The sequence below is a fragment of the Ictalurus punctatus genome, chromosome 14, assembly GCF_001660625.3.
Source record: "Ictalurus punctatus breed USDA103 chromosome 14, Coco_2.0, whole genome shotgun sequence".
Classification (NCBI taxonomy): domain Eukaryota; kingdom Metazoa; phylum Chordata; class Actinopteri; order Siluriformes; family Ictaluridae; genus Ictalurus; species Ictalurus punctatus.
The window spans coordinates 199,103-221,934 of record NC_030429.2 but is presented as its reverse complement, the minus strand read 5'-3'; the positions used below and the strand labels follow the sequence as shown (position 1 = coordinate 221,934).

The following is a 22,832-nucleotide window of genomic DNA, read 5'->3' as shown; positions in this document are numbered from 1 at the left end:
GGTCCAGCGCTTGCATAAACCCGGTAAGCCCGTCCAGCTTCTTTTACCTCCTCAGGTGTGCTAAAAATGTATTTTTAGTGTACATAAAGCTAAAGGAAATTTATGACTCATTGAATTCAACTGCTAGAACTAAGAAGTATATAAAAACATCGCTCGTACTAAAGTTATTTGTAGAATTTAATATTTTAACCTGTACAAGATAAGATCCGTTTATATGTATCCTCCTGTTTCTGTTTGATGTTAAATGTCATTGTGTGTAGTTTATTTTGTTGAATGAATTAAAGTTGAATAAAGTTGAAAGTTTAATAATAATAATAATAATAATAATAAAAAGGTCTGTGGTGAACACAAGCTCAAAATATTTTCACGGTTTATTCTATGATATAAAATACACCAATAATACCGCACTCATGATTTTTTTTTAAAGCATTTGCATGTGTTGAAAATGATGGTTGCTAACAAGTTGCTGAATGGGACTATAGAGGTTGGCAGGGACATTAACGTCATCATGCCGAACAGGAAATAAATTACAGATAAACTGGTTCAGATATGCTGTGCACAAATCCCCCCAAAAATCTGGATGAAGACTCATCCACAGAATAAATCCATATTATGGAAAATATTTTTAAATCAAGTTTGGAGAAGTTGTCGGAAGCTTGGTGATGTTTAAGTCGAGCGACAGTGTAGTTCGTTTATAGCGTGTGGTTAGGACTTGTTTTTCACTCAATGTTAGGGAAATTCGAGACTTAAACGCAAAGCTTTAGTTTTTTTTTTGTAAATCGAAATGCAGAGATGTCTATTTTCACAAGAACTGTATTCAAACTTGAAAGACGAAACTTTTTGGTCCAATCAATGGAGGAGTAAAATTGTCTATTGTCATGTTTCCAGTAATTCTGCTGGTGTTATGATTTTATTTAATCAGCACTTTAATAAGACTGTACTTGAATCACATTGTTCCAATGAAGGCAGATGGTTATCCAGATGGTTATCGTTGTTATCCAGCTTGGTGAACGAATTGTTATTCTCGCTAATATTTATGGCTTCAACAGTTGCAATCTTAATACTTGTCTCTATACAGATTTAACTTCCTAATTAATATCTTTAAAGCCTCATAAAACACTAAACTACATTTCCTGACATTTTAAAAGAGGTGTTTGTATCGCACATCATAAAAGACAGCTTCTGCTCATTTTAATTGTAGGAGAAAACTGTTTAATTTAGAGATTTTTTTCTGCTATTTTCGTTTTCCTGGTTTAAAATCTCGTCCTGTCACACGTCACAGGCAGTGATAGTGTTTATTCATTTTTTAATTTTTAAAAAATTGTATTAATGCCAAGGTATCAAAAATACAGATACATAGAAAAATGTAAAAAAAATTACATACAATGAAATGATAATGAAAATCATTTATACACGTGTGTATATTTCATACTTATATATATATACACACATACATACACACATAATAAATAAAAAAACATAAAACTTTGCTGAAATAAATTAAAAAGGTAAAACAAGTTTACTGTCTTAAGAGCTTTAAGATTCTTAGATGATGAAATATTTTGGATGTACTGTTGGACCTCTCTTCTACATACAATGAATAAGGAATTTTGATAAGTGAATTTACTGCGGTGAATGTGACATTTTTCAAGGGGCAATAATAGATTAATAATAAAGTATTCATTAAATTGAGCTTTTTGTACATTACAGAAGCCAAACAGTACATCATTTAAAAACAAAGAGAAACCCGGAAGCACATTGCTGTTAATAAACCTAGAAAATTCGACCCAAAGTATCTGTGTGTGAGGACAATCCCAGAAGATATGAAGAACAGTTTCATTAATAGCATCCTAAAAAGAACAACTTGTGTCTATATCTTATGTAAAACTTTATAAAAAAAAAAATAATAATAATAATAAAAAAAATAAAAAAAACAACTTTAGCCAGGTAAAATTTGTGTAATAATTTGAATGAAATTTCTCTAACCTTGTTAGTTATTATGTATTTCAAAGGAAGAGTCCATACTTTTTTCCAATGAATATGGTCAACCAAATTCTTCCAATATGACGCCACATATGGAGTTGTTACAAGCTCCTTTTGAAAGAGAGATCTAATTCCATTACATGATGAAGGATGTGACAAAAAGCACACTTTTCTTACTTGCAACTCAAATGGGTCTAAAGAAATGGGTAAGGTGTTAGATGATCTAACAGAGTCCCTTAGAAGCATAACGACTCCTTTATGAATAGCGTCTATTACAATGGAAAATTCCTTGGGAGTTACTGGGAAATTAAATTTACATAAAAATTCTTCATAGTTTAAAATAAGACCTTCTGAGTTAAATAACTGTGAAACAGTCAAAATTTTCTTCTCAAACCAATTACTAAAAAACAAAGACTTATTCTTATATACAATATCTTGGTTGTTCCAAATAAAGTACCGATGAGGGAAAAAGACTGTGCTTAAAGATTTATAACCATACAAGTAACTCTTGGTTATGAAACATCAGATAAATTGTAAGGGATTCTAGCAATATTATAATTGCAGATCACCAGGAAAGGGAGACCGCCTAATTTGGAAAAGAAGTAATTAGGAATAAAATTCCACATTGAATTTGGATTACACATAAACTGTCTAATCCAGTGATTTTCAACCACTATGCCGCGGCATTCTAGTGTGCCATGAAAGATAGTCCAGTATGGCGTGAGAAATTTTCCAATTTCACTTAATTAGTCTTAAAATTATTTTTATTTCATTAACATTTTTATTAATTATTATCTGCAAATAATAAGCCATTTTCGAGTGTCTGTGCTGTAATATAGTGACTGGCAGAGTAATGTAATATTCGTTCTGGTGGCAGCAGGTAGTTAATTGCCGCGTTCCTTCTTAGAGACAAGAGAATTAGTGACGCTTGCGACAGGTCGTGGTGGCTGTGATGGAGAAGTTTTTAAAAAGGAAAAATGCAAACTCCGAACTGGGCCCTGGACAAGATTGTGATCCAGGTAAAGGCCCTAGTATGAGTGATGGTAAAAAGAAAGCAAAGACGGTGAGCTCGAGGCAATACAGCGAAAGCTATCTTTCGTTCGGGTTTACTTTCACCGGGGATGAGACGACACCAACTCCATTATGCTTGGTGTGTGGCGAGAAGCTGTCCAACAGCGCCATGGTACCAAGCAACCTTAAACGCTATCTCCAAACGAAACACCCGTCGCTTCAAAACAAGCCGATGGACTATTTTGTTCACCTGCGTGCAAACACAGAGATACAGGCAACTTTAATGAGAAAAACCACAAAGGTAAATGAGAAAGCCCTCAAAGCTAGTTACCTGGTTGCTGAACTTGTAACTAAATGAAAAAAGTCCCACACTCTGGCAGAGACATTAATACTACCTGCCTGCAAAGCCATTGTCAACAAGTCCCTGACGCAGTTAAAGACATATTTAAAGTCCTGCTCTCAGATAACACAATTGCCAGATGTATTGATGACATGTCTACAGACATCGAAAGTCATATTTTGGAAAAGATACGCATCAGTGGGAAATTTGCATTGCAACTTGATGAGTCTAGTAGTGGACATTCTCAGCTCTTGGCCAATGTGCGTTTTGTGGATGGAGATGACTTCCTATTTTGTAAGGCACTGCCAGAAAAAAAACAACAGGAGAGGAAATTTTTCGGGTCACATCTAAAAATCTTGACCAGGGAGGACTTACGTGGGAAAATTGCAGAAGTGTTTGCACTGATGAAGCTGCAGCCATGGTCGGGCACACCTAAGGCTTCGTTAGCAGAGTGAAGGAAAGAAACCCAGATCTTATTGTTACACACTGTTTTCTGCACCGTGAGGCCCTCGTTGCAAATACTTTACCAGCAGAACTAGTTCCTGTGATGATGTGCGCATTGTGAACTTTGTAAAGACACGACTTTTAAAAAGGTATATTAGTATCTTTGTGTGAGGAAATGGGAGCGGAGTATAAAGCCTTATTCCTCCATACGGAGGTCCGATGGTTGTAGCGTGACAAGTTGCTGGCCCGTGTGTATGAGCTGCGGGAGGAACTTAAAGTGTTTCTGACAAATAAGAGGTCTGAATACTCAAATCTGTTTGCAAGTGATGAGTGGTGTGCAAAGCTGGCATACCTGGCAGATATATTTCATTATCTGAATGAACTGAACACACAGATGCAAGGCCGAAATGCAAACCTGCTTACAAGCACACGTATTCCATTTAAAGGTGCACCTCTGGCAACAACATGTGCCAAGTGCCTACCTCGAGATGTAAATATGTCGCACACTTTAAAACGAGTAAGGCATGTTTGGGGTAATGTAGCTTCTTTATTTGCTCATCGCTGTCTTTATGTTCTGCAATTAATTACAAGACATATTAATCGCATAGATAACATAACACACACTGCAACAGTGCAGCTCAACATCCCGGGCTGTGATGTTCTAGTTCTGTAGTAGTTCGCGGGTGTTTTTCCCCTACCACTGGTCTTCAGCGCCCTCTATTGGTATAAGTACCAAATCTTCTTTCTGTCTCTCATCATGACTAATAATTCAACGGTAATTGTTCAATAATTATAACATCAAAATTACAGGCCTCCAGTCTTACTGATTACTGTCAATTCCAATAGCCAAAATAATATGGGGGATGGGGGGGGGGGTGTCTTCTTATTAACAGTTTCCGGGGGGGTGTCTTCTTATTAACAGTTTCCTCACAAATAGATAGGGCAAAGGACCTGCACTACTATCTATTGTGTCTCCATTTAGCCCTGGGGATTCAGGAGGAGAGAAGTCCGCTGTCTCATCTGCAAACTTCTGTCACTGTCCATCTTTCCTCTGAGTGTTCTGAAGGCTTGCCCCTCTTCCTCTCCTGCCTTTCCCTGCTATGCCCACTTACCCTTCCATTCTTCGCACAGCCATCCATGCCCATTCAAGCTGCATTTTTCAAAAAAATTTGAGAGGTAGATTTGAGCTGAAAGAGGGAGGTTTCATGACCCTTTAAAGATAAAATATCTGTCTACATCCTGAATTTTGGGTGGGGAATTTAATGAGGCTCCTGATTTATGTTATGACAGATTTCCTTCTAAATATGGCACTACCACATCTAATAAAATAATTAGCGATATATGTTCCATCGCGTATTGATTTTTGAAAAATCGTGTATTGATTTTTGTTTAATATCTGATAATCTGATATCTTTTGTTAAATCATGTACTGTTTCTACTGCACCATTAACTGACCATGCAGATTCTGAGCTAGACATTTCTGACATTACTTAAGTATTATACATTACAGGGTATTGGAAATGAAATATCTCTCTGTTACAGAACTCTAATTATTGTTTGGGTATTAAAGGATTAAAGGAATATATTCAGGACTCTATTCAGATGAGCAAGAAAGCACATTGGCATTCATCAAACACGATTGCAAACTAATTTTCTATCCTGGAAAATGCTTTCACGTAAAGTAAGTCGTCCGAATGTGTTCATGTAAACTAGTAAAGGCTCTATTTACTTGAGTGAAATAAATGTACTGAAGAGGGCGACCACGTGCGGAAACCTGAGAATATAGACGAGACTGCAAAGTTGTGGCTGAAGAAGGGTCTAACACGGACAAACACGTCCGTCGGCTCCGGTAGAAAGCCTAGTGTTTCCTTAAATCACGTTAAGGCCTCGTACTCTAAATCCAACGGGGTTTTCTGGTGCAGGTATGAACGCTGCTTGTAGCGTTGTCGGCTGTAGGTGTCAAGTCACTGGTGCTCAATCTCCTGCTGTTTATTTAAAGCAAGTGGCACATACAGACTGTTTAATTGGCAACACTTTAAATCCACTTGCAAGGCCTGCTTTGTTCATGGCACAGTGTCCCAAAACTTATACCGACGTGCAGCCTGTGGTGAAGAATGTATTGTTCTCCCCTGTGTAATACAGCCACATGCAGCGGGAGAGCTGTCTCTTAGCGGAGTGATCTAATCTGGTGTGGTAATAGCATAAAAATGTGAAAAAAGTAGAGTATATGTGTCGCATGGAAACTATGGCTGACGGCATACAGAATCGCACTCGGCTGAGCAAACAAGCCCCGTGGCATTCAAACAGTGGGGCGTAATGCAAAACAGACTCCCCGTCAGGGAATCGAACCCCGGTCTTCCGCGTGACAGGTGGAGATATTGTCCACTATATTAACGAGGAAAGCATGGCGGGGCTTGAGAAGGCCCATGACACTTTGGAAGGTTGAGAACACGCACGACCAGCCCGTAAATGAGCCTTGGAGTCGCTCTTAAGCCTTGTCTCATGCTCCATCGCTGTTACGGCTGGTAAACAAGGTTGGCACATTGAAACGATCAAAACATAAACCATCACAACATAAATGAACCAAGCAAATGCTCTTAAGACTTGGCTCATAAGTCATTACATAAACCATAATAACATAAACCATCATAACATAAATGAACCAAGCGAATGCTCTTAAGACTTGGCTCATAAGTCATTACATGAACCATCACAACATAAACCATCAGAACATAAATGAACCAATCAAATGCTCTTCAGTCTTGACTCATGCTCCCTTCCTCTGATGGCCAAGAGAAAATGACACTGGACTTGAACTACACCGGGGTTTCACCTGTGCAACTTGAAGCCTGTTATGAAACTGTGTCGAAATGCAGAGGGAACTCTATTCAGATGAGCAAGAAAGCACATTGGAATTCATCAAACACGCTTGTGCAATGCAAGGGCGTAATGCAAAACAGGTTCAGAACACACGCGAACAGCCCGTAAATGAGCCTTGGAGTCGCTCTTAAGCCTTGTCTCATGCTCCATTGCTGTTACGGCTGGTAAACAAGGTTGGCACATTGAAACGATCAAAACAGAAACCATCACAACATAAATGAACCAAGCAAATGCTCTAAAACCTGGACACCAGGAACCTGATCCACTCTCTCTTAGAAGGCTTGGGAACCGCCAAGCTGCAGAAATACTCCTGGCAGCTGAAGAGAAACTCCAGCGGGTAGCTCCCCAATCCGGCTGTCTCTGGCGGCAACTCAATGGTGTACCTTTAGGGACATTGCACGGACGAAAAATGCGGCCAGTAATCCGAGCGTTCCCCGATGCAGTATTGTCCTACGATTTTCCTAGTTGCTGTGGCGTGCCTTCTCTCTAGTCCTCCTGCTGCATCCATGTTTCGGCGGAAGATTCTGTCACAAATCGCGACGGAGCAGAGATAAGGCGGATGCAAGCGCAGGATGAACAGTGTTTATTTTGAAGACAGACAGGCAGCCAAATCCAAAACGTGATCCAAAACGTAATTCATAAACAGGCAAGAGGTCAGGCGATTGGCAAACAGGTATACACAGGGCTAGGCAGGAATCTAGGTTGATAACCAAAACAAGAAACAAACTATGACGATTAACTGGAAGCGGATATCCAGCGGGAACTGACTATGACTATGACTATGACACGAACTACACTAACGCTAAACATTCACTTCGTATTACGTACTACTTAATCTTCCGTGTTGTGTGCTGGGAAGCGCGCGTTATATATGCGGACATGATTACCCTCGCAACTGCTAACAGCTGAGGGTAATCCGGACACACGTGACTTCCCAGCCAATGACGGAACAGGGAGGAGACATGACAGACATAAACAAAACCCACGTGTCCCAATGTCCGTACGGTCAACAGCGGAAAAGCAGGTGCTCGTGCATTCGCGCTTCGAGCACGCTGCTTCATGGGGGAATCGTGACACCTGATGCCCCAACTCCTTCACCAGATCCTTTGGTGTTGTTTTGGGGTTCAGTTGAAACTTTGGGACCAAACTTCATTAATTCATGGGAGTTAATTTGTGCCTTTTTACTTAATGCAATGTCAGTGCGGTCCTAAGATTGTATATTTGCATACCATTGTTTTTACAGATGCTTGTGGTACCTTCAGTTGTTTTTTTGAGGTCTTGGCTGAGTTTCTTGGATTCTCCCGTGGTATTAAGAGCAAAAAGACATTAATCGGTATGCCATTTACAGCCACATTTGCTCTACTAATGAAATCCAAGCTTCAAAAAGTCATTAGATCAATTTTTGGAATCTTACAGACTGTTTATAAAGTGTGTCAACTTGATGTATATGAATGTTTGACCCACTGGAAGTCTGATACAGTGAAATAATTGTTTTAAAATTACGTTTGATGTGAATAAAGTTGATACTTAAAGTGATTTATCATAAGAAACTTGGGGTAACATGAAATGTGTGGAGTTTAATTATTCGGAAAATGAGACTGAATATTCGTAGCTGGGCTTTTGTAAACTTTTGCCCTCAGTATATACTGTATGTAGCAATTATTATTATTATTATTATTATTATTATTATTATTATTATTAAATAATCAGCAGCAACAGCAGCATCATTATGGGCAATGTACAGTGGATATAAAGTCTACTCACCCCTGTTAAAATTGCACATATTTGTGATGGAAACAATTGAAACTAAGATAAATCTGGAACATTTTAGGGAAAATTAGGAAAAATATAAAACATACAATACCCTGGTTGCATATAGTAAGTGTGAACATCCGTTTATAATTGTGGATGTGGCTGTGTTCAGAATGAAACAATCACATTCGATCTCATATTCAAAAGTAATTATCATATAGCTGTCATCAGTGAAATTATTCTGATTAACCCTAAATAAAGTTCAGCTGTTTCTGTAGGATTTTCTTCACATCTTCTTGGTTTCCTCTCACTGCTGAAGCCATGGTCTGCAAAGAGCTTACATTGCATGCATGGTATCTAACTTGTAGAAAGGAATCCATCAGGAGAGGGGTATAAAAGAATTCCCAAACATTAAATGTATAATGGAACACTGTGAAGGCCATTGTCAACAAACAGTGAAAATGCAGTACACTGACATCAAGAACAGGACGTCCTTCCAAGATTTACAAAAGGAAAAGACAAAAACTTATCAGGGAGGCTGCCAAAAGACCTACAGCAACATTAAAGGAGCTGCAGGAATATTTGACAGGTACTGATTACTCTCTGCAGGTGACAACAATCTCTTGTATTCTTCACATATCTGGGCTATGGGGTAAGGTGGCTAGACAGAAGACCTTTATCACAAAAACATCCAAACCCAACTGAATCACTCCAAATCATGTGTTTTGGTCTTAGGAGACCAATTCCAAAAGGTATAATAATAACATTAAAAAGAACACCTTACCCACAGTGAAGCATGGTGGTGGCAGCATCATGCATTAGGGCTGTTTTCCCCACCAGACCTGGGGCTTTTATCAAGATGGAGGGAATCAAGAATAGCTACAAATACCAGTCAATTATAGTGCAAAACCTTCAGGTGTCTGCTTGGAATCTGAAGATGAAAAGGAATTTTACCTTTCACTACGACAATGACCCAAAGGATACATCCAAATCAACAAAAGAATGGCTTAAACAACAGAAAATCAAAGTTTTTGAATGACCTAGCCAGACCCCAGACCTGAATCCAACTAGAAATCTGAAGTGGACCTAGCACAGAGAAAAGCCCTCACAATCTGATGGATCTAGAATGCTTTTGCAAGAAAGAGTGGGAAAATATTGCCAAGTCAAGATGTACCACACTGATAGACCCAAAAGACTGAGTGTAATAAAATAATATTCATTTAGGGGTGTGCACACTTATGCAACCAAATTATTGGTTTGTAATTTTTCCTATTTTTCCCTAAAATGTTTCTGATTGTTTTTCACTTTATTATTATTATATGTTGTAATTTCACATTGAGGGTGGAAAAAGTTCTGACATCATTTATCTTGCCATTTTAACAGGGGTGTGTAAATTGTTTATATCCAGTGTATGAATGGAAAACACATGACACTGCAAAAAGCCATGCTGATCAATATCAAATTTGAATTAAAATATTCAAAAACTATCAAATACTAAAGGCATAAATCAAGATACTGTGTTCCTTTCCAAAAGTAAAAATGTTTTGTGAAAGTAGGCTGGCTATTCATTTAGAAATAAAATAAATATTTAAAAGGTATGATGAACACAAGTCCAATTCCTCTTTCACACCTCTTAACTTCCCTAACAGAAATCTTCTTTCTGTTAATGCTGTGCGATCAGATCCGTATATCACTCACCATGTTGTTTTTCTCAGAGGAAGACTGCTTGCATATGTCCTGCATAGGGGATGGAAACGCATTTTAATGTTTAATCGTTTCATTATTATACTTATCCAATTCAAACTCCAAATGCCAAATTACATTTTTAAAACAGAACATTGTGTTAAAATACGTCATGATTAACTGAAAAAAGGTAGAAGAAGAAGAAACATTACTTCATTTGGAACGTCTTCAAATACAGGTGTATAATTTTTAAACTAATTATCAACCATATTCAGAGTTGGCAACTTAAGCCCAAATGTTAAATAAATATATTAAAACTGGAAAAATAAAAACAGACTAATAGGATGACTTCATATAAATGAGAAAGTGAAATTTATATACATCATTGAAATAGGAGCCTAGTGTGCTGCCAATATACAGAGATCAGCCATAACATTAAAACCAGTTGCCTAATATTGTGTAGGTCCCCCTTGTGCCACCAAAATAGCTCTGACCCATCAAGGCATGGACTCTACAAGACCTCTAAAGGTGTGCTGTGGTATCTGTCACAAGACGTTAGCAACAGATACTTTAAGTCCTGTAAGTTGCAAGATGGGGCTTACATGGATTAGACTTGTTTGTACAGTAAATCCCACAGATGCTTGATCAGACTGAGAACCGTGGACTTTGGAGGCCAAGTCTACACCTTGGACTCTTTCATGGTCCTCAAACCGTTCCTGAACAAATTTTGCAGTTTTTCAGCACGCATTATCCTGCTGAAAGAAGCCACTGCAATTATGGAATACCGTTGCTTGGTCTGTGTCAAAGTAACATCTACATGAATGCCAGGACCCAAGGTTTCCCAGCAGAATGCACATGAACCTGGCCATCCATATGATATAAAATAAAATGTGATTCATCAGACCAGACCACCTTATTCCATTGCTCCATGGTCCAGTTCTGATGCTCACGTGCCCATTGTAGGTGCTTTTGGCAGTGGACAGGGGTCAGTATGGACACTCTGACCGGTCTGCAGCTATGCAGCCCCATACACAGCAAGCTGTGGTGCACTGTGTGTTCTCACAACTTTCTATCACAGCCAGCATGACCTTTTTCAGCAAGTTGGGCTACAGGAGCTCTTCTGTGGGACTGAAACAAACGAGTTAGCCTTCACTCCCCATGCAGATCAATGAGCATTGGCCGCCCATGATCCTGTCACTGGTTCTCCAGTTGTCCTTCCTTGGACCATTTTTGGTAGGTACTAACCACTGCACACCAGGAACACCTCAAAGACCTGTCGCTTTGGAGATGCACTGACCCAGTCATTTAGCCATCACAATTTGGCCCTGGTCAAAGTCACTCAGATCCTTACGATTGGCCATTTTTCCTGCTTCCAACATATTAACTTCGAGAACTGACTGTTAACTTGCTGCCTAATATACATCACCCTTTGACAGATGCCATTGTAATGAGAAAATCAATGCTACTCACTTCATCTGTCAGTGGTTTTAATGTTATGGCTGATTGATGTTATGCCGCATGAAGAGAAAGTGAAATATTTGCCTTTGCCTAAGGGTCCAGGAGTGATTGGCAAGGTTTTTTTGTTTCGCTTTGTTTTTTAAACGGCCATATTTCTATAGCCCAGTGGTCCTGATTGGGCCATAAACATGTTATTAACTTGTGAGTTGCTGAGTTATTTGCCATGAGTTCACATGTCTGATTTATTTTTGCAGATTTCAAGTTATTACACCAAAGCAGACCAGCAGCTGCTCCAACTTACACCACTGGCCAAGCGGTGGACGTAAGTACAGAAAACCCTTACTGGACACAGCAGGTGCATTCTCTCTTGTTCCGGTGTGGGGAATGGAGGAGGGCAGAAAGCCTGCAACACCACAGGGTGGGCAGCCAATCTAGGCACTTTAGGAATATAATCCGGCATAGGATACAGTAAGGCCTTGGCTAATCCAGGGGAAAAGTCAAGGCAGGAAGGGGCAACAGAGAGAGCTTGTAGATCACCTACTCGCTTGAGAGATGTCAGGGCCAGCAAAAGAGCTACCTTTAGAGTCAGAAGCTTCTAAGATGCTGACTCTAAGGGCTCAAATAGGGCCCCTGACGGACCTTCCAGGACCACAGAAAGGTCCCAGGAAGGTATGTCTGGCCTGCGGATGGGCCTCAGCCGCCTGACACCATGCATGAACCTCGAAGTTAGAGGATGTTGCCCCACAGAGGTTCCATCAACAGGGGCATGGCTGGCCGAAATGCGGCCATGTAAACCCTGAGTGTAGAAGGAGCCCACCCCACTGAGAAATGTTCTTGTTAGAACTCCAGGACTGTAGCTATTGCACAGTTCACTGGGTCTACAGTGGATCCCTGTGGATGGGAATCTCCCAAGGAGTGCCATCTAGCAGGGCTAGAACTTGTGGGAACAGAGCAATGGGGGGAGCATACAGATGTGACCTTGGCCAAATGTGCACCATGGCGTCCAGCCCTAACTGTGCAGGAGGAGTGAGGGTGAACCACAGCGGGCCGTGTGTTGTCTCCTCAGAGGCGAACACATGCAGTCCCGCTTGGCCAAACTTCGCCATATGGACTCCACCACTTGTGGATGGAGCCACCAATTCCCCTGCCTCAACAGGATGTCTGCCCCCATATTCCCAGAATGTACATTGCACTCACTGACAAACTTTCCTTCTGCCCAGAGAACAATTAGTTGCGCCTGCCTGAACAGGGGGCACGGACATAATCCTCCCTGGTGGTCAATATATGAGACCGGTGTGTTGTTTGTAAACACATGGTGACCTCTCAATTGAGGAAGAAGGAATTTCAGTTATAGTAATATGGCCCACATTTCTAGGCAATTTATATGCCGCTCCAGATGAGGGCAGCACCAGAGACCGTGAGCTGGACAGCTCTAAGACTGCGCTCCAGCCCGTGAGGGAGGTGTCTGTCATTAACTTCTTGCACAAAGGAGACATCCCTAGAGTGTGACCCAAGGTTAGAAACCGGGGACACTCAACCTTGGACGAAACCCCAAACTTCTCAGCCACCACTGAATGGTCTCCTGTGCAATAGGCCCATAAGCACCAATAGTCTCCCAATATCCAGCTTTATCTTGCTCAATGTTGATAGGATTGACCCTACGCATGTTGGGGATAGAAATGCCCTCATCATAGTAGAATCCTTATAACCCCCAGAAAAGTTGTCCACTGCACTGGGGAAAGCATATTTTTCTGAGGTTCCACCCAAGCCCCAAGCTCTTCATGTGGGCGAGAACAACATCTCGATGTTGAACCACCAGTTCCCTGGATCATGCTAGAATTAACCAGTCGTCCAGGTAGTTTAGTACACAGATGCCCTGGAGTCACAATGGAGCCAGAGTGACATCCATGCACTTTGTGAAGGTGCGAAGGGATAAAGCTAGCAATACTTCTATGTGGAAATATGCACCTTTTAGCTCTATCGTCACAAACCAGTCCTCAAACTGAATCAGAGCACACCTCTGAACCGGGGGTGGGGGGGGGGGGGGGGCAAGCTATAAAATGGACCCGGGAAACCTTTTCTACAGTAGACAGAACCCATGGAGACACATTTTGCAGTAGTTTCCATGCTGCCAGATGGTCTTCTAGTGACATTAACTAGTCCACATTCTATCGGAGAGAAAGCATCAGATTTTAGTTGCGCTGTGACAGCTTGCTGACTACAGAACACTGAAAACTTGGGACCGTCTTGGCTAGAGGAGGCCCTACAGTAGCACTGAGGGCTAACTGCCCTAACAACCTCATGTCCCCTGATACGTCCCTCCACAGCCCCTCAGGACCGCTCTTCTTTGCCTGCTTGGCCTTTATGACCATTCTCAGATCAGGCCTAGTAGAAGGCCACGACTGTGGCTGCCCGGTTCCCCTTGTTGTCTGCGGGGGTTGGCGGGCTGCCATACCCGCCTTCTGGGTCTCCCTCGCACTAGTGCTGGCCCGAGCTCCACTCTTGGATGCCCGGGTGAACTTGAGACAACAGGGAAGGAACTGGTTGAATGCCGCCATATGTCGAGCTCACTCAGCAGGTCTGCTTGGTAGGCCTGCAACACTGTCACTGTCTGCAGTGACCCTCAAGCAAGACTACTACTGCATAGGCCTTGCCCACCAATGCCACGGTGGCCTTACACGGTGGCTTGGATGGCAAAGCCGGCCCCCATAATTACCTGCCATCGATGGAGAGAGGTAGCTCGCAAGCACCTCCTCCACCTTCAGCATAACTAAATAGCCATGCCGTTCATTCCTCACAATGGCTGAATAATCCAACATCGTGGGATTATAAATACGGCTTATACGTGGTTTTCCCCCAGAAGCCTGATATTTTGTCATGCACTTCTGGAAGAAAGGGGAGTTTCTGCAGTGTGAGGGATTTACTTTCATTGGGGAGAAAAAGGCTCATCCAGCCTTAATAATCACTTCAAACAGCTCTTTATACTCTGCTCTCAGTTTTTAGCACATGCTTCTGGTTCCTCGGAGTCAGAGAGGAATTATTACTATTATTTATGGGTGTGTGTTTTTTCTCCCCCTTTTGGCTTTCCATAGCGGAAGGAGTCGCCGCGACGTGAGCTCCAAAATCCAGCGGAGAGCCGAACCCGGAAGACAGAGCAAGAGATAGAGCAGCGCTCGTCTCCGGCTCCTCTTCTAGATCCATAAGAGATCCCCCGAACCTGAGATGGCTAGCAGCCCCTCATCGCATGCCTTGAATTTTTTCCAGGGAAGGAGTGTGTTTGATTCCACACAGTTTCAGACCTCTTGCCAATGTGTATTTGAACCACGGTTTAAACAGTTTTTTCAGCAATCTGTAGGTGTTTAGGTGTAGATAGTACTCTTCAGGATCGAACAAACACGCGTGTTGGGAGTTGACTCGGGTGATCGATCGTGCAGCCGTGACAGTTGTCCTTCAGATCTTGTTGGATAACTCTGTCCAGCAGTTCCCCCGTAACAGCACGTATGATGGTTAGCACAGTGTTGGTTATACACCCGTCGGCTTCATCGTTCGTTGTCAGATAGGTCAGATTTCTTTTTCCTAGGTTTTCACCGTCTTCAAAACCCGAACTGGTCACATCATCATCATCATCATCATCAGCATACAGGGTTGCATCAGAGTTGTAGAAAACGGGGTTGAATTCACAAGACATATTGCTGGTTGACGTTCAGAATACTTTGACTCGATATGTATTCAGACTCATTGATATAGCGTGTGGGGAGGAGTCTTGGGGGGAGGTGGGGTTTCTGATCAAGAATAGTATATTGATGATCTCAGAATAAGACATCTTCTAGCCTTACTTTTATTTGCATAATTTCTTTGTCTCTTCCAGTTTTTTGGAATAATTCATCGATTTGCCAGAAGTAGCGTTGCAGATCGTGCTAGCTGGTTCGGTCATACCGCACTTCACAATTCTCTTTGTTATCAGGGGCGTTGTCACCGGTTAATACAGCAGCACAGTGCAGTGAAACTTGGTTCTTGGAGAAATTTGTTGCTCTGATACAGTATTTGCATTGAAGAGATGTACTGTTCCATTTACGTCTGTACGCATCCGGGGAAAAGAAGTCCATTCTAACAATGTAGTCAAAATCCTTGCACCATTTTCTGAACTTTTTCCAGTCACCTTTGTTAAAAGTTACGTTCTCTGTAGCACGGCTCCAGTGGATGTGTCCCGGGACCGAGAACTTGAAAAGCAAAACGGTTCCTTTTTCTGCATCGAAAATAAACCCGGATGTACATCCGTTTGACATTATCCAATATTGAATCTTTTCATGTTCTAACATTTTTTCTATTCTTCCCAAAAAAGGGTGAGCTTTTTTCGACGCGTTAGGACAAACATCAGCCATGTTGTAAGATTGCACACGTTGTTCTAAGTACAGAGGATTATAAATCCTAGAGGGATGCTCGACTTTTATAAGCAGGTTCGTATGCATGCGTTTGTCCATACGTGTGTGTTTGTGCGTGCGTGTGCGTGCGTGCGTGTCATATTTTTGTTTGGATGTGGGATACACATGGCCGTACCATGTATGGTAACGTTTCTGTCACGAATGGATGTGAACCAGATTTAACATAACTATATATATTTTTATGACCTACCACAGAGAGTTTCATATTCTATGTGAAAAGAAAGAACGTGTGTGCAACTTGTGTGGGTGGAAAACACATGGCCGTACCATGTATGGTAACGAATGGATGTGAACCAGATTTAACATAACTATATATATTTTTATGACCTACCACAGAGTGTTAGAAGGACCATGTGTGCAACGTGTGTGGGTTGTGTGTGTGCTTGGGAATGCATCAGAACTGGGTTTTACAGTGTTGACTTTGACCTAGGCCTGACTCAGAGTGCTTCATATTCTACGTGAAAGGAAAAGATCGTGTGTCCTGGGACCGAGAACTAACTGTATATATTTTTATGACCTACCACAGAGTGTTAGATAGACCATGTGTGCAACGTGTGTGGGTGGAAAACACATGGCCGCACCATGTATGGTAACGAATGGATGTGATCCAGATTTAACATAACTATAAATATTTTTATGATCATGACCTTTGATCTAGATATAGAGAGTTAGAATGTGTATCTTTTTGACCTTTGACCTATACCTGTCAAAACTAAGGTTACAATATATACAAAGTATATCTCTCTCTTCCATCCCATTCGAGAAGGTGCTGCTCTCATATCTTACAGCATAGCACATAGTCTCAGAACAGGCCTAGTTAATCGTTGACCATCCAGAGCCAAGGCCAGGGAGCAGACAAGCAGGCTAAACCGTCCGTCTGCTAGCTGCACTGAGTCGTCCCGTTGGTCCCACAACACGAGACTGTGTCTGTTCCCCTGGCTAAACAAAAATGTAGAAACACTCAACGTTTGTTTTAGTAACCTAATTAACATAAAAAATAAATAAATAGTAGATTTCTTGCGTTTAAAGCACTTACTGTTAATGAAACCATTACTGATCAGGAGTTTAATATAATGTGTTTAACAGAAATATGGATTAAACCAAATGAGTACACAGCACTAAATGAAGCCAGGATACAGTTATATACATCAGCCCATAAACAGGTGTCGCACTTATTTATAATGATAATCCAGGCGTCACAAAACCTAGTCATAAATTCAACTCCTCTGAAATTCTTCATACTAGTACAACATATGTAGCCACAAAAAATAAGTCTACAAAGTCTATTCCACTAATTATTATTTACAGATCCCCAGGGCCATATTCTGAATTCCTCTGTGAATTTGCAGATTTATCTCGAACCTGGTTGTTTCTACAGACAAAGCATTAATTGTTGATGATTTTAATATTCATTTTGATAACCCGGAAGAGCCTCTGAGAACAGTGAGGGGTCACTAAGAACGTAATAGGACCCACCCATAATGGTGTTCACACTCCTGACCTGATACGAACATACGGATTAAATATAGACAATATAGTCACATTTTCTGCAGTCTGAAGCTCTCAGATCATTATCTCATCTCGCTTAAACTGTGTACTGATCATAATATAAGCACCGTGCCACACTACCGCTTCAAACGTACATTCACATCAGCTACTGCACAGAGTTTTGTCGATAACCTCCTAGAGATATCAGCTATGATTGAATCACCATCTGATCCCAAAGAACTTCATCAGAAGACTGAATGCTTAGAGTCAATGTTCCGCTACACACAAGATAAGGTAGCTCCACTTAAAAGAAAAATAATTAGAGAGAAAAAGCTAGCACCCTGGTATAACAATCATACACACACCTTAAAACAGACCACTTGACAGTTGGAATGTAAATGGCATCAAAGCAAATTGGTAATATTTCAAACAGCATGGAAGGAGAGCCTCCTGAACTATAGAAAATCTCTCAGTGCTGCAAGATCAGTCTGTTTCTCCATGCTAAATGAAGATAACAAAAATAATCCTAGATTTTTATTCAACATTGCAGCAAAATTAACTAGGAATAAAACCGCCACAGAAACTTGCACACAATCATTATACAGCAGCGATGATTTCATGAATTTTTTCACTCACAAAATTGAAACTATTATACAATAAAAATTCAGACTATTAATTTAAAACCACAATCTTATAACTAACCCTGTAGATAATAATATAACAATATCAGATCAATGATTACAATGTTTTACTCCACTTACAGAGACCAAACTAATTTCATTAATTTCTTCATCAAAATCATCAATTTGTATACTAGATCCCTTACCTACATGTTTCTTTAAACAGATTATTCCAGAAGTAATCAAGCCCCTTCTAAAAATAATCAATTCTTCCCTTAGCACTGGCTGTGTACCTAAATAATTTAAACTAGCAGTTATCAAAACCCCTGATTAAAACCCTGACCTCCACCCCTGTCAACTGTCCAGCTATAGGCCAATATCAAATCTCCCCTTTATCTCAAAGATATGAGGTTTTTTTAAAAAAAAAAAAAAACAGCCATCCTCATACCTACATAGGAATAACATCAGTCAGGATGTAGGCCTCATCATAGCACAGAGACAGCGCTGGTTAAAGTGGTAAATGACCTTCTACTGACCTCTGATCAGGGTTGTGTCTCCTTGCTTGTGTTGCTTGACCTTAGTGCAGCTAAGCTTAATAAAGTTGAGGAATGAAAACTTCCTTTTATTCAATTCTGTCAAGACAGAACTATTTGTATTAGGACCACATGCAGCTAGAAATAAGCTTTCTGATTACATGGAAACTCTGGATGGTCTTTCTGTTTCATGTTCAGGAGTAAAAGACCTTGGAGTGATTATTGACTCCAGTCTATCATTTGATGCTCATGTAGATAATATTACTAGGATAGCCTTCGTTCAGCTCAGAAATATTTCTAAGATAAGATATATAATGTCACTACACGATGCAGATAAATTAGTTCATGCTTTCGTCACCTCTAGACTAGATTACTGTAATGCCTTACTATCTGGATGTTCCAGTAGGAGCATAAACAAACTCCAGTTAGTCCAGAATGCAGCTGCAAGAGTCCTTAATAGAACCAGAAGATACGACCACATCAGTCCTATCTTATCCACACTAAAATACTACTATTGATCTATAAAGCACTAAATGGTCTTACGCTACAGTACCAGCGTAAACTTTTGGTCTTTTATGATCCACCACGCCTCCTTTGATCAAAATAGTGCAGGCTATTTGTTGGTACCTCGAATAGTGAAGGCTACAGCAGGGGGAAAAGCGCTCTCTTACAAAGCCCCACAGTTATGGAACACCTTCCAGTTAGTGTTCGGGACTCAGACACAGTCTCAGTGTTTAAGTCCAGGCTGAGGATATATTTGTTTACTCAAGCTTTTTGTGAAGTTTTTCTTAGGTAAAGTAGCAGATCTAGAGGCTCACAGGTATAGAGTGTTGTGGTGAACTGGGATGTTTGGATGCTGTCGCCCCCCCCACTTTCACACGTTCACCCATGTTTGTTGATGGTGGAGTGGCTGGCCACCTTATGTCCCAGGACGCCCTCATGTCCGTGTTACCTTCTGGCCCTTTTAGTTATGCTGTCATAGCTAGTCTTGCCAGTCTTGCTCGTCTTGCCTGATCCATCCTAATGTCCTACTGCCGGTTCAAGTTCTCATCGATTGGATGTCACATGCTGCTGCTGAGGATGGCCCCACATGGTGCAGCGTAAAGATCAATGAGATTACTGAGTATGGTACCACTGAAAAACCATAAGATGTCTTTGGACCTTAATTCATATGAAAAGTTATGCTGATGGCTAGGACTACAACTGCCACAAACAGTTTTGCACTCAAGTCTCCATCAGTGAACAGTGGAGAAGTTCAACAAAACAGACTTCATGTAAAAACTGTAATAAATTTTCCTGGTTACACAACTGCACTATTTGAGCATGTAGTATTAGTACATTTATAGAAGGGATTTACATATTTATAATCGCACTATCAGTCATCACCCAGAAGATGATAGGTTCCCTTTTGAGTCTGGTTCCTCTCAAGGTTTCTTCCTCATGTCATCTCAGGGAGTTTTTCCTCATCACTGTCACCTCTGGCTGCTCATTAGCCATAAATTCATAGGGATAAATTCATACATTTAAAATCTATATACTGAATTTATATATTTCTGTAAAGCTGCTTTAGAGCAAAGTCCATTGTTAAAAGTTTTACAAATTTAATTGAATTGAACTAAATTGAAGGGATATGAATACAGCAATTTTGACCAAGTATCTACAACACAAAAGAAATTATCATTAATGTCATGACATTCTAGACAAGGTACACAATACTGTACAACCTCTTCTGGAACAATATAGTCAATCATTCAGAATATAATGAAACTTTTTATTTTTAATCATAAAAATTCAGGAAGTGTTAAAGTGTCCAAACTATGAGGTGTAATATAATGTAGAGAAGGTGTATAATACTGTACAACTTGTTGACATTGTTGTCAACCTTTGGCAAAAATATGATGATTCCATGGAATTAGTAGACAATTTATAACATTATAGCAACTACTTGATCACACTAACTATATCCAACTACCATTATTTTTATTGCTATATTTATTAATAATTATAATTACAGTCCCCTCCCCATTTGTTCGTGTTGTACACCAAGGACATTTGAGATCAAAAGATGGATAAGAAACGAGAGTTTATGATTTCAGATTTTATTTCCTGGTATTTACATCTAGATGTGTTAAACACCATAAACCATAGAACCTTTTATATCAGACCACCCAATTTTAGGTGAGCAAAAGTATAGGAACAGATAAGTCTTGAGGTAAATGAAAATAAATAACATTTAATATTTAGTTGCATATCCCTTGCTTTCAATCACCACGTTGTTGGTTTCCTCTTTGGGTTGCTTTTCCAGTCTTTTACTGCAGTCTGTTTTGTGGGGTTTCTCCCTTCAGTCTCCTCTTCAAGAGGTGAAATGCTGCTCAATTGGGTCTGGTGATTGACTTGGCCAGTCTAAAACCTTCCACTTTATGCCCCTGGTAAAGTCCTTTGAGTTGGCAGTATGTTTTGGATCATAGTCTTGCTGCATGATGTAGTGGTTAATTTGGAAGCATTTCTCTGTAAATTGGAAGACAAATTGTTTCTGTAAGCTTCTGAATTCATTCTGCTGCTACCATCATGAATTCCATCATCAATAAAGATTAGTGAGGATCTATGCAAGCCCCAATCTTACTACCTCCACCATGTTTAACAGATGAACTTGAATGTTTTGGATCATGAGTAGATCCTTTCTTTCTCCATGCTTTGGCCATTCCATCACTTTGGTAGAGGTTAATCTTGGTTCCATAAGTTTTGTGGCCCATCTATTTCTTTGCGAATTCCAATCGAGTCTTCTGATTCTGATGAGTGATTTGCATCTTATTGTATGGCCTCTATATTTCAGCTCTCGGTCTTCTGTGAACTGTGGATTGTGATCCCTTCACCCCTGCCCTATGGAGCTTGTTGGTAACACCGACTGTTATTTTTGAGTTTTTCTTGCTCTCACAATGTTTCTGTCATCGACTGCAGGTGATTTCCTGGGCTGAACCTTTCGGTGTTTGTTGCGCAGTACACCAATGGTTTGTGCAATGCCTCTGATTGATTTTTCCTGTTTTCTCAGCTTCAAAATGGCTTGCTTTTCCTTCCATAGACAACTCCCTGATCTTCATGTTGGGTTTTTTCCTTTTTAAACGACAAATGTAGTCTTCACAGGTGAAACGGAATGCTAAAACCAAGAGTAGATGTTCAGAGCTATATATTGTATAAACAATCAATCTAACAGGACACACCTGAGTAACAAGAAACACCTGTCAGTCACATGTTCCAATATTTTTGCTCACCTACAAATACTTGCTGTATGTTATGTTGTATGTCATCTAACACATCTACATGTAAATACCAGGAAATAAACGCTGAAATGTTCAACTATCTTCTCATATTCATCTTTTGATCGCAAACCTACATGTCTTCGGTCTGCAACGAAAACAAATGAAGTGGCTTTGCCGTTCCAATAGTTTAGGGGAGTACCGTATGTCTGAGTGTTTAGTTGTTGTTCTCTGTTGTGCTGCCAACTTAAAGACTTTGTTGCTATATTTGGCAGCTTTTTAGACTTCTTTAGTGTTCTATATTTTAAATCTATTCTTGAATATATTTACAGTAATATAAGCAGATTATTCGATCTGTAACAGTTTCCTTCATATCCCCCCCATAACTATTCCCTACCACTGCTTCTTTTATTCTGTTGCACTCTACACTCACCATACACTATTAGGAACACTACACCAACACTGGGTAGGGCTTCTTTTTGGTCTCAAGACCATCTGAATTCTTCATGGCATAGATTCCACAAGATGTTGGAAACATTCCTTTGAGATTCTGGTCCATGTTGACATGATGGCAACACGCAAATTCCTGCAGATTTGTCAGGTGCACTTTCATGCTGCGAATCTCCCGTTCTACCACATCCCAAAGGTGTTCTACTGATTTCAGATCCTGTGACTTTGAAGGCCCCTGAAACATTCATTGTCATGTTTATGATGACTTTTTTGCTTTGTGACATGGTGTATTATTGTGCTGGAACTAACCATTAGAAGATGGTAAATTATGGCTATGGAGGGATGCACATGGTCAGCAACAATACTCAAATAGGCAGTGGCATTCAAGCCTTGATTGATTGCTATTAATGGGCTCAAAGTGTGCCAAGAAAACATTCCCCACACCATTACACCACCTCCACCAGCCTGGACTGTTGACACAAGGCAGGTTGGGT

At 40.4% G+C, this 22,832-nt stretch overlaps 1 protein-coding gene across 6 annotated transcripts in view; it reads right to left on the bottom strand.

Moving 5' to 3' along the window:
• Positions 1-22,832, bottom strand: part of LOC128634906 (death domain-containing protein CRADD) — a 33,936-nt gene that overhangs the window by 9,483 nt on the left and 1,621 nt on the right. Inside the window, exons 2-4 of one of the 6 annotated variants that reach the window (XR_008397808.1) lie at positions 10,110-10,147; positions 7,888-7,960; positions 138-3,244 (exon numbers count right to left, since the gene is read on the bottom strand). The exons of 1 other annotated variant lie outside the window; for it this stretch is intronic. Coding sequence is in view for 4 of the 5 variants with exons in the window: in XM_053685650.1 (XP_053541625.1) it covers positions 21,580-21,788 (209 nt within the window). In the remaining variant the exon portion in view is untranslated. Of the gene's footprint in view, positions 1-128; positions 7,961-10,108; positions 10,148-16,277; positions 21,789-22,832 lie in introns of those variants that run through there. 4 more of the 6 variants (XM_053685653.1, XM_053685652.1, XM_053685654.1 and 1 more) reach the window with 4 other exon arrangements.